This window comes from Lissotriton helveticus, chromosome 1_1, assembly GCF_964261635.1.
Source record: "Lissotriton helveticus chromosome 1_1, aLisHel1.1, whole genome shotgun sequence".
NCBI lineage: Eukaryota > Metazoa > Chordata > Amphibia > Caudata > Salamandridae > Lissotriton > Lissotriton helveticus.
Genome location: NC_136057.1, coordinates 447320646 through 447333333, shown reverse-complemented (window position 1 = coordinate 447333333; position 12688 = coordinate 447320646). Strand labels below are relative to the sequence as shown.

Genomic DNA, 12688 nt, shown 5'->3' with positions numbered 1-12688 from the left:
TGTTGGGACTCGGGAGTCTGTGGAGGTAGGTAATAAGACGCAGGGAGGTCAGGTGTTGGGCCCTGCGGCTTCCACAGTTCAGGCAATGCTAGATTTGAGCAGTGACGATGAGGTGGGTGATTCCCCTCCCCCGGCGGCGGCTGCACGCGGGGCGGGGGTTCCGCAGTCTGGACAATTTGAGCCAGTTCAGAGTGTAGGCCCTGGTAGGGGATTCTCTCTAGGTGTAAGGGATTTTGGAGTAGGTACTTTTCAGGGTCCCGGCACATCAGTCCGAACTTTCTCTCCACAGGTTAGGGAGTTTCAAGGAGCAGCAGACTCGGTAGGGCGAAGTGCGGCCCAGTGGCGCCGAGGAGAAGGGAGGGTGGAGCCTGGCGCGGCACATCCCGTACCGGTGGGGGATCCCGGCGCGGTCAGTAAACGCAGGTCCGGCGCGACCTCACTGGCCCCAACTTCTATACCTTCACGTCAGACGGAGTGGACGGCAGGAACTGCTTCAAGTGTTAGTCAACGTATGGGGGAGTACCGGCGGGTAGAGTCGGCTCCTCCTGCTGGTGTATTGAAAGGGTCCAGTCAGGCCCGTGTTGGTTATTAAGGGTCCGGTAAGGCCTGTGTTGGTTATGAAGGGCCCGGTAAGGCCTGTGTTGGTTATGAAGGGCCCGGTAAGGCCCGTGGTATGGTGTCAATTGCTGGCCCTTCACAGATGGAGGAGCCATTAGTTTTGGACTACAATGAAGATACCCCTGAGGAAGGGGAACTGTGTGAAGTGGAGGTTGGGGGGGGCTCTCTCATGCTTCTCGTAGTTTTTTGCAGGCACCGCCAGTGATACCACCCAAGGGAGATACAGCGTCTGGACCCAGAAGAGAGCGCGGCCCCTCGGTGAGGGTTCCTCGACTGGTGGATAACGTTGAACATGTGTCATGGCGATCGGTGCCTGGTCAGGCCCCCTTGTTGGAGCCAGGGGAGAGTTCTGAACCACGGGCCAAACCAAACATGGTGTCTGTGGGGACAGGGGGTGAAGAGGCTGGGGAAGGAAAATTATACAAAGGTTGTTATGTTAAGGATCAGGGCGTTGGTACAAGGGAGGACGAGGGAGGTTTAGGCACTAAGGTGGAGAGTAGTATGAACACTGACGAGGTTGTCATCAGCAAGGATCCGTTGCATAGCAAGGAATTAAAAATCAGGAAGCTGCCTTACATGGGAGTAACGAAACCTCTGGGTGCACACTTGATGCTGGCCACTAAAGAAAGGATTTGGAAGGGCGAATATGTTGAAATTGTGAAACTGTTACATAGAAAGGTTCGCTCTAAAGAAGGCTCTAAAGAAGAAGAATATGAGCTGGCTACGTGCCCGAAAGTGCCTTTAACTATTGAGAATTGAATTGGACCACAGCGTTTCTGATTTATGCTAGCGTTTATTGTGAAAATTTTCCGGAGCGCTGCGTTGCTATTTTTAAATACATGGATGTTATACGGAAAGCTCAAATTACTGGCAGTGGTTTTGCTTGGGCACAATATGGTGAGGAGTTTCGGGCTCGCATGGCCTGGGATTCAGAGGCAAAGTGGGGAGAGTTAGACACTGATTTATGGCAACACACGATGGGTGCGTCAGCAGGGGGTAACACAATCTTTACAGCTAGTGGTTTGTCCTTAGTTTATCGGCCCTTTCAGGGGAAGCCCACCCGGGGCGGGGTGGAAAGTACTTCAACAGCACAGGCAGGAGTCGGTACATGCTGGGATTTCAATAAGGGCATGTGCACCAGGGAATATTGTTGATTCAGGCATGAATGTTCCCAGTGTGGTAGAAAGCATCCTTTGTTCAAGTGTTGGGGCGCAGGGAACTCAGGCAGCCAGCAGTGGTCGCGGCCAGCTGCCAGTGCTCCAAGCACATCACAGCAACCCCAGTCTTCTAGAGGGGGAAAGGGTCCTCAGGGGTCTGGGCCCAAAGACTCGTACTCCGGTTAGAATAGATCGGTTGGCAGAGGTACTGCAGGGATATGAGGATGTGAGAGTTACAAAGCTGTTATTGGAGGGTTTTGGTGAGGGGTTTCGACTCGGTTACAACGGGCCGCGTCAGCGGCGTTGGTCAAAGAATCTGAAATCAGCTGAAGAACACAAAGATGTAGTGCAGGAAAAACTGGACAAAGAGGTACGAGAGGGTAGGATTGCAGGTCCCTTTGATAATTGGCCTTTAGAGGATCTGATTGTGTCTCCGGTTGGGGTAGTTCCCAAAAAGGAGGCGGGTCAGTTTAGGTTAATCCAACACCTATCATGGCCGGAGGGGTCTTCAGTCAATGATTTTATTGATGAGGAGCCAGCCTCTGTGTCATATTCCTCGGTGGATGTTGCAATGTCACTGGTCGTGACCGCGGGCCCAACTGCAGAAATGGCAAAATGCGATATTAAATCTGCATTTAGGCTGCTTCCAGTCCATCCAGAGGATTGGAGTCTTCTGGGGATCCATTTCGCTGGTAAATGGTACGTGGACAAAGCATTGCCAATGGGTTGTTCCATGTCCTGTTCCCTTTTTGAATCCTTCAGTACATTTTTGCAATGGTTTTTCACTCAGCGCAGTGGCCATGAGCTAGTGACGCACTACTTGGATGATTTATTTTTTGTAGGTTCCCCGGTTCTACAGAGTGTCAAACAGCTCTGGACACATTTCAGGAACTCATGGAGTTCATTGGTGTGCCATTGGCACCGGAAAAGACAATGGGTCCTTGCGCGACCATGTCTTTTTTGGGTATTGAAATTGATTCAATGACTATGCAGGCTCGCTTGCCTGTTGAAAAGAAGGTGAAAATGTTGGAGCTTTTGGCAACCATGCTGCAGAGGAAAAAGATGACAGTGAAAGAAGCGCAGGTTTTGCTGGGCCATCTGAATTTTGCATGTCGGGTGGTCAGGGCGGGGAGAACTTTTTGTAGACGCTTGGGTCGTGCTTTGTCTGGCCAACACTTACCCCATCACCATGTCCGGTTGTCAGCAGGAGTTAAAGAAGATCTTCGGATGTGGTCTGTCTTTTTGCAATCTTTTAATGGAGTTCCTTTGGCCCGGGAGGAAGACTGGGTGTGGGATGTTCAAATATTTTCAGATGCGGCAGGCAGTGAAGGTTTTGGCTTGTATTGGCAAGGCAAGTGGTGTGCAGAACAGTGGTCTGAGGACTGGAAGAGCGGTGGGAGGTCCATTGCATTTTTGGAACTTTTCCCGTTGTTGGTGGCTTTGACGCTGTGGGGACCGGATTTGGCCCATAAGAAGGTCCTTTTTCGAATTGACAACATGGCTGTGGTGGATATCATTAACAAACAGTCCGCCAGAGATGAACAAATTCTGTAATTGCTCTGTGTCTTTGTGTTGGGTTGCCTGAAATTTGACATCAGCTTTAGGGCTTTACACATCCCGGGAGTGAACATTGACATTGCGGATGCTTTGTCTCGTTCACAGTGGGAGAGATTCCGTGGGCTTGCCAAGGACGCGGACAGGACCCCGATCCCCATGCCAGAACATCTGTGGTATGTAGGCAACGTAGGGTCATACAGCTGGTGGTAGGTTCTTTAGCGGTTTCTACTCGAGCGGCTTATACACTGACTTGGTCTGAATTTTTAGCGTTAGGGGCATGTAGAAGGGAGCCTGGTTGGCGGAGATCGGAAGATGTGGTACAGTTTATTCTTGATTTAATGGATAAAGGTCTGTCTAGAGTGACGATAGCTGGGAAGTTAGCGGGCATTGCCTTTATGGGCAAGCTACTTTGGGGATACACTCCTTCTGCAGGGAAGTGGGGAAGAGGATGTTGGAAGGTTGGGCTCGGGAGCAGGGGTCAGAACGTCCTCTTCGATCCCCTTTGTCGTGGCAGACTTTAGCTAGGGTGGTTGAGGCATTGCCTTTGGTGTGTAGGGACTCTTTTGAAGCGTGTCTTTTTTCTACACTTATGGTGTGGATGTTTTTTGGGGCTTTTCGGGTTTCTGAGTTGTTGGGTTCCAAGTTCATTCAGGGTTTGACATGGCAAGAGGTTCATTTGTCTGATAGAGGTGTACATATTTGGCTGCGTAAGTCTAAAACAGATCAGAGGAGTAAAGGTAAGGGTGCTTGGTTATTAGCGTCCTCCCCCCCCCGGGGACTTGCCCTTTACAGTGGGCGCGGCGATGGTGGGTGTTGTCTGGTGGGGATGTTGCAGCCAGTGTCTTTCAACATCTAGATGGGACTCGGGTCAATGAATATCAACTTCGGATGGTGCTTCGGAAAGCTTTGCGGAGTATGGGTTTGGATGAATCTCAGTATGGTACTCATTCATTTTGGATTGGGGCTGCGACCAAGGCCTATCATCGGGGTTGGTCCAGGCGGGATATCATGCGCTTAGGGCGTTGGTCATCTAATTGCTTTCAGCGATATGTGAGGACTGTGGGGTGGGAGGCGCTTGCGTCACCTGCTTAGTCATAAGTCTGATGCTGTTTTTCTCTTTTCAGGTTCTGTGGCTGGCCCCAGTGCAGCAGAAATGATCATATGGATTGTGGGGCACTCATTTGTAAAATGGGCCCACGTTCAAGCTTGCCAGAGTTACTTTGGTTCTTTATTAGGTTTTAACGAGCGTTTATTCAAGGTGGTTTGGAAGGGTAAAGGGGGGATGTTGTGGAAGGAGTTGATTCCTGCTCTAAATACCTGGATGGTTGGGGGTCGGTGCCCGGATGTCTTGGTAATTCATTTAGGGGAAAACGATTTGTGTGGTGTTAAGGGAGTGGTTTTGTTAAGGGCCATGAAGAGAGATCTAACGCTTGTGAAGGAGCAATGGTCATGGTGCCATGTGTTATGGACAGAATTGGTTCCTCTGAGAGTTTGGAGGGGTGCTCTCAAACCTAAAGCAGTAGATAGAGCACGCAAGAAGATTAACCTGGAGGTTTCTAGATTTTGTAGAGCCTTAGGTTTTGAAAGGGTTCTTCATAGAGACATTCGTTTTGATACGGTTGAATTTTTCAGGAGCGATGATGTTCATCTATCTAGGATGGGGATGGATTTGTATTTGTTGGAGCTAAGGGAAGTTCTGTCTCGTTGTCTTAAAGTTCAGGAGTTTGCTGTTTAATAGGTTCAACACGAATATTTCTTTTGTTTTCTGTTTTGGGGGCAGAAAGAGGGAGGGCAGTATTCCTCCCCTCCCGCTTCCTGGGTGGCGGGGGTCAATGGTGTTTTTGCCAGGATTGGCAGGATTGTGGTGGTTTAGTTTGTTTGGTTGGGTCGTTGTCGGGGTGAGTTGGGCAGGCTAATTTGTTGGGATGGTTCCTGTGGTTGGGGGAACAACGTTGGTTGAGGGGCAAGCCTAGGATTTTGGTTATTAGTATGGGGATGTGTTAAGTTTAATTGATTATGATGGAATTTGCATTGTTGGTGTTGTATAATGTTCTAATGTATGGGTGGGGCGGGGCCAATGACGTGCTAGGAGTGGGGGCGGGGACTGGGGGTTGAGGAAAAGTTTATTTAGTGAGGTATAGTTTTGTAAGGCGTTTGCCGAGGTTTATGATTGTTAATGTGCACCTGTTTCAATAAAGCGGCCTTTTTCACACAGTTCACGTCTAGTGGTCTGCTTACCCCCCCCACCCCTCCCTCCCAAGGGGGGCTTGGGCGAGGTTGCCGACCGCAGGGAGGTCCCCCCCTGGGCAGTTTGGGAGGGTCGGGCGGGGTGTGGGGTTTTTGCAGGACATTGGGCGTATTTTTTTAAAATTGGGCTGCTTTTTAGTAGCGCCCAATTCCCAGTATAAATTTTCCCTGACTCCTCTTCCGGCCACCATTTTAGATTTCAGTGACTTGGTGGTCGGGGTTTATAGTGTATTTTAATCCCTCCCTCCCTCCCTATTTATCTGCGATTATTTGGTTTTAGTTTTTCTCCTTTCTTAGGTGGTTTTTGTTGGAACAGGTATGCATGGGGTTTTGGTCTTGTATTGTCGCTTGGAACAGGTGCTGGTGCGGGGGTCAATGGTGTTTTTGCCAGGATTGGCAGGATTGTGGTGGTTTAGTTTGTTTGGTTGGGTCGTTGTCGGGGTGAGTTGGGCAGGCTAATTTGTTGGGGTGGTTCCTGTGGTTGGGGGAACAATGTTGGTTGAGGGGCAAGCCGGGGATTTTGGTTATTAGTATGGGGATGTGTTAAGTTTAATTGATTATGATGAATTTGCATTGTTGGTGTTGTATAATGTTATAATGTATGGGTGGGGGGCGGGGCCAATGACGTATTAGGGGTGGGGGTGGGGACTGGGGGTTGAGGAAAAGTTTATTTAGTGAGGTATAGTTTTGTAAAGCGTTTGCTGAGGTTTATGTGTGGTAATGTGCACCTGTTTCAATAAAGCAGCCTTTTTCACACAGTTCACGTCTAGTGGTCTGCTTACCCCCCCCCCCCTCCCTCCCTCCCAAGTTTGAGCTATTGTCGTTGCGTTATTATTAGCAACGCCAATAGTGCAAACATTCAGTAATAGGAGATATATTGCATTGCAAATGCCTGTTTTAATTGCACCCGGCCCTCCACCTTTTTACACATCAAGTTGTAAATCTTGCGTTATCTCATCCAATTTTAACACTGCGGTGTGAGCGCAGGGAATCTAGAGGGCGTTGGGGTGTTTCAGTGCAGTAGCCGAAATTAGGGGAACTACAGAACTAGTCGAAATGGTTAGACGGAAAGTTCACATTGGGCCTGGATATATGGGTGGGCGCTCTTTGCAGCTCTGATTCACCGCATTCTTGCTTGGATCTCCTCAAAGAAACGTGCACCTTACAGAGGAATACCGCCCCCCGCGTGCCCTCATAGGACGCGGCTCCAGGTGAGCAGCCGCGCGCCACCCAGAGCGTCGCGCGCTGCGCGTGATTGAAGCAGGTGGAGCTGCAGACTGTAATTGGCTGCGCTGTTTGTGGGCGGGGCTCGCCAGGTGACCTTTACAGAGAGCCGAGCGCGCGGTCAGAAGTCCTGCTGTTGCGTTGCACGGAGGGTCTGCTTTCGGAGTTCCAAACCCGTGGTGCTACTTCTTCGACCGACATGTTTTCCTTCCGCCGCCTGCTGCCCCTGTGGTGGGCAGTGCTGTTCGTCGGCTCCGCCTTAGGTGAGTTAGGTCGCCAGCCAACCCCACTTTAGTCATTATAGAGGGTAATTTGAAGGATTCATAAAAGCAAAACTGGATTAAATGGTAGTGGCAACAGGTAACAATAGTTAGGGTCTGCAGTGTTTTTTTTTTTGTTTTTTTTTACTTCTGGTGTTAAGGAAATATGTGTTTCGTTCTCCCAGAACGCCACTTTTTTTGTTTTTTGTTCTAGCTATTGCCAGTTTTCTCAAATTTCAGTAGAGGTGTTTAAAACCTGCATAACGACGAAGGCGAACGTTTCCTCGCTTAAACAGCTGGAGGTTCATTTTTATTGATCCTTCCACCTCAAGAACCTAGGTTGAAGGGGTGATTGGTCCCGATGGTATACGCTCCTGCGTATAAATGAGAAGATATTTGTGAACCTGCTTGTACTCTGAAAAGGGAACCCCCCGCCCCCCAAATAACAGGTGTGCCAGGACAAGTAATCGGTGGTATGAGGGAAAAAAGGCAGATATGCCAAGAATAGGGGGCGAAACACGCGTTGGCTGTGACACAAACCTTTTTTGTTTTGATACCTGTGCACGTTTTCCTGTCACGTGAACTTGATGCATCGACCGTTGGAGACATGACTTTTATTCTGTGCCGGGCTTAATTTGTGTGTGCTTACCACACGCCCCTTTTTCTGCCACTCTTGCTCTCGAACGCTTTTTTCAGATTTCCTTTGCGTTTTCGGATTGGGGATCAGACGAATGCAGCGCACGGGATCTCTGACCTGATGTACTTCAACGTAGTAGGTTTTGCGAGACTGGTTCAACTGGTGCCCCCACGCTCTTGGCTCAGAGCCGCTCCCTTTCAGGTGTCCTGTGCGCCCCATGGCTGGTATCAGAGATGGTCTTGTTTGCCGGTAGCTCCAAGTGGCAAACACACTATTCTGAAAAGTGATTGTGTGGGGTGTATATTTTTACGGAAAGGTTTAAGCACTCTTGCACTTCGGTTATCTGTATTTTTCATGACTTAGTGGTGGCTCCCGTTTACCAATCTGTCTCTTCTAGCCATTTTAGTCAATGGTTGTCAGTATAACGGGGTACATAGCTGGGCGCAGGTTTTATTAAAGGAAACTGAATACAGAGCAGCGTAGCAATGTTTCAGCAGTAAATGGTAACTTTCATTAAAAGTGCTTAATACTAGTGTGGTTGTTTTTTTTCGTTATGTTGAGTTCTGGAGGGCGGGGGGGGGGGGTCATATCCTCTGAATGACGAGGTTTTTTCTTTGCTTGTTTCTCAGGGCAGGAACCCGCACCGCAGGTTGTAAGTCCGATGAGGCTGGCCAATAACCCCACGCTGACCACGGTTGCCCTGCAGAAGCCGGTCTGTGTCTTTGACTCGGCCATTCGCAAAGACCCCGCCTCGGGAGGCACACTCAACTACGCGCTCTATGATGTTGTTCTGTATGGAATGCAGGCAACAGGTGAGTACATGGTTCACCCCAAGTCACGAGTGGGAATGTTCTAGGGGATTTCTAGGCGGCGTTTGCGAGCTGCCTCGTCCCACGGCCACAGCAAGGTCTCGTTGGGGAATCTCCCCTGCACTCTCTAACATTCCTATGTGACTCTTGGAGTATATAATCCATTCGTATCTCTTCCTTGAGATACTTTACTATTTGGATGGTGTGACTTTACATCTTGTACATATGCAAACTTTTTCTGTTTGTTTTATGTAACACATAGTCCTTATGTCTTCAACTGGTTCGATTGGTCTGTGCTGCGAAACCATACTTACTAGAGGTGCCGCGACCGCCATGCGAATAACCCTGGCGTGCCCACCTCAGTGCAGCCAGGTGCCCACGGTCACACCCAGGTGGATTATTGGATGAGTGATTTCAATGGGGATGAGGCACTTCTCTGCACACCAGCGCATGCGGCATCTTTAACCCGCTGTGGGGATGGATGATAAATAACGCGCGCCCTCTTCGTTTACAGCTCCTGACAATACCATCGGCGCCGGGACTTTCCGAAGCACCAGCGGAGGTGCCACGGCGCCGTACATAGTAGCGCAGTTTGCAGTCCCCAACTGTACCGCCCTCGGTGGTGGCGCATCGGACGACACTCTGCAGCAGTACCTCGTGAGAGTGGGGGACAACACGACCTGCCTGAATGACCCGAACTTCTCCGGCATCTGCAACCCACCGCTGGCGAACAACACCGCATACAGGTATGATGGGGGGACGTCCTTCAAGCTAGGGTGACCAAGTGGCCCGGAGTTCACGGTACAGTCCCGGGTTTCACAGCTGTCCTATAGCTGATTCCGGAAAATTGAGCTCAAGTCCCGTTTTTTTTAGACGACATCTGTTCTAATAAAGCTCAGCAATGTAATTAACAGGCATATTGGCGTTAAAAATTGCGATGTAATTTATGTCTCTGTAACTAGCTGTTGATTAGCGTCGTCATTCTGTGTGATCGGTTGATGTAAAATTGTAGTCCTAATTTTGCTAAATGCCGGTTTTTTGTTACAAATTCCATCCGCCCTCCCTTCCCGACAGCAAGCAGGCGCCACCGGGTTTCAACTCTTACCCGTAGAAGAGCATATTCCTGGGCGGCGGCCATCGCTTCTCACCCTTGGCACCCGCTGTGGGTGCGGCTGGGGGGTTGTGAAACATAAAAGGGGGGTTTGTCGACCCGTGCGGGTTATGCATTGATGGCGTTGTCTTCTGTACTTTCTTTAGGTTCGTCTATAGATTAATCAACAAAGCGAGCGCCCGTATTGACCAAACCCTCTGGTCCGATCAAATCACTACAAAGGCTGGTAAGGAACGCCATGCAGCGGAGGGGTATTTAAAGGCAATTGCGGGGTGCAGCACACCTCGCTCTCTGATGCAGGGTGGGGGCGGCGGGGGTGCTTTCCCATGGTGTCCGCAGAACAAGCCCTCCTCAATTCTGCAGAGAATTAATGGATACGGCCCTCTTGTATAGTGGGGACTGCCGCTGAGCCATCCCAGGGGCAGCTGGGTGTCTTGCATATGTCTCCAGTGTCACGGTGTGGGTGGCGTCTGCGGGTGCCTGGGTGGGCAGTGGTGGTTGATGCAGTGTCTTGCGCGGGTGCCAGAGACCTAACGCTCGGTGGTTTCTTCTTCAGCTAAGAGTTCGGACTCCATCGACACGTGGCCCGGCCGCAGGAGCGGCGCGATGATCGTCATCACCTCCATCCTGAGCACGCTGCTCTTCCTGCTGCTTGCGGGGTTCGTGGCAGCCGTGGCGGCCAATGTGCTGTAAGTACCCGCCCCTCGGTGGCCACCTGCTGATGACCCCTCACGGGCCGGGTGGGGTGGAAGTGCATGCAGTGTGTTGTGTAAATCATTGACCCTCTGTGTTCCCTCCTTGTGCAGGAGCGGCGCCTCCGACGGGGTCCAGACCACCAGACACGAGACCACGGTTCACCAGCAGGCGGCGCCGAAGGCCCAGGCCAGCGCCGACCCCGCCTACTCGTCTGTCATCCAAGGGGGGGCTTCGGAGCGCTACACCGTCAAGCCGCCGCAAGTGTGAGGTAAGGTGCCTAGGTGGGTCGCCGGGGGCTTCCGGGCAGTATTGGCACGGTGGAGGGGCACGGAGCCGGAAACTGCTATTACCACCATCACTTAGATTTGATATGAATGAGTGTAATCCCTGTGGTCCTAACTTTACCTTTCCCTGCTAGATGTGGGCGTGCTTGAGTTGACCTGTCTGACCGTGCAGGCTGCTACATGCTGTAGCTCCCAGTGCACATGTGGCAGCCACGTGTGGTGGGATAAAGGTGCGTTACTACAACGCATGCGAGGCAGGGAATCCCTTGTCTGGAAGAACTTTAGGAATTTTTTTCAAGCTGTAGATCTGCAGAATTACGAGGCCCAGATGACGCTAAAGCCTAATGTTTCTCAATCAAACGCACTCCAAATCGTGCTGTTCAATGTGTGCAAGCTGTGTTGCTGCTGGTCCAGACCCAGCGCTGCAGTACCCTTAGACTAGCGCCTCATTAGTATTTCAACGCGGCACTCGCTACCGACAATTTTGTAGCCCCTGTATCCTTCAGAGCCACTAGCGTGTATATATCTCGTTCAAAGGACTACAGTGTAAAGGAATAAGGTTAAATCCTCGGGTCCACCAAGGCACAGAATAGACAGATTATGAATGCGCTAGACATTTTTATCAGGCACTGAAAGGTCGTTTTTCTACCCCTAAAAATGATCAATTTAAAATGGATTTGCACAACCTGCATAATTGCAGAAACTTGACTGTACACGTTGTTTTAATATCAAACAAAATGGTTCATTTTAACCTGTAAGTAAAGTAACAATTTCCACTTAAATTGGTGTATTTTCCCACACTCTGCCCCCTCACAGCAAAGTTGTAATTTCCTTTTTAAAATCACGCTATTGAGTTCATTGGCTCCCTAAGTAACCAGTACAGCGCATTTGTAGCCGAAGTAACGTGTCGGGGGAAAAACGAGATGTGTAGTTTGTGGACAGAGACTTTGTATTTTGGAAGAAATGCTTGCTGTCAAGTGGGTGGGTCGTGCGTGTTAGGTTCCAGTGTGCAGCCTGACACAATGTAATGGGAATCACGGAGCCCCTTCTGGGGAGCATGATATTCGGTCTGGGTGGGTGGGGTCGGTGGGGACCTGCATGCGGTCTATGTGAAGTCTTGGAGCGTGACCTGACATTGGCATTTCTCTCTTCATTAGAATGACCCGGCGGTGATTCCACCACATCTGAATGCTTATATCGGAGTTTTTTCCTTCGTCACTGGTGGTCATCGTTCTACGTACAACTGTCCAAGGGTCAAACTTCGTGACTGGACACATGGAACCAATGACCCTCGCACATTCATGGGCGTGTCTGTGGGGCGGGGAAGGTTCTGTGAATGACTCTTGTAAATTATGTTTTGCAGTATCATGGAAGCGGTGGACTGGCTCGGCTGTAATATACATACCACCGCAGTTTTATCTTTTGTATTTATCTCGTATTTTTTTTAAGTTGAATGAATAAAGATTTAATTACCCTCCATGATTGGCTTTTATTTTTATTATGACTAAGAGTGGCTTTTAGACCCGTGAAGAGCCTGTGACGTCTCTTCCATTTTAAGTAGACATGCTCTTGGTCAGGTTACCATACGTATGTGTGGTTGTCATTTACCTTTTACCACACGCTGTCCAAGGCTGTGGCATATGCATATCACAAACTATAAGGAGACAATGGGTCATTGTGTAAATCAGTCGCTAGGATTGCACGGTGTGAGTCACTTGCCATCCATACTAGTTGGCAGTCTTCAGGTACGTATAATCTGTTTTGGAAATTGCATGTTTTGGGGCAGAAGATGAGGACGCAGTGCCGGCTTTAGCACAGGTGGAGCCCTGTGTGATGTCTGCTTCCGCCCCCCCCCACCCCCATGACCACCTCTGCCATGCTTTCCCTCACCACCGCCCTTTAACACTGCCCCTCAAGTCTCAATCACCACTCTTTCGGATTCATTTAGTTTTAGATCACCACTCCTACCAGTGTAAGGAGAACTTTACATCACGGACACATTGCACAGACAGTCCTAGGTGTGTAAATCAGTGTATACTAAATGTTACATCAGACGGGACTACACAGTGTAGGCCCTAGCGAGGAGGT

The 12688-nt window shown here is 50.0% G+C and overlaps 1 protein-coding gene and 1 long non-coding RNA gene across 2 annotated transcripts in view; one reads left to right on the top strand and one right to left on the bottom strand.

The window, feature by feature from the left end:
- Window positions 1–12688, bottom strand: part of LOC144811198 (uncharacterized) — a 634750-nt gene that overhangs the window by 227004 nt on the left and 395058 nt on the right. The window lies entirely within an intron of this gene.
- On the top strand, window positions 6915–12077 carry UPK3A (uroplakin 3A). Its single transcript, XM_078654019.1, has 7 exons — window positions 6915–7066; window positions 8330–8512; window positions 9024–9255; window positions 9767–9846; window positions 10177–10309; window positions 10427–10584; window positions 11758–12077. The coding sequence occupies exons 1-6, from the start codon at window positions 7003–7005 to the stop codon at window positions 10581–10583; spliced, it is 849 nt and encodes a 282-aa protein (XP_078510145.1). The 5' UTR covers window positions 6915–7002; the 3' UTR covers window position 10584; window positions 11758–12077.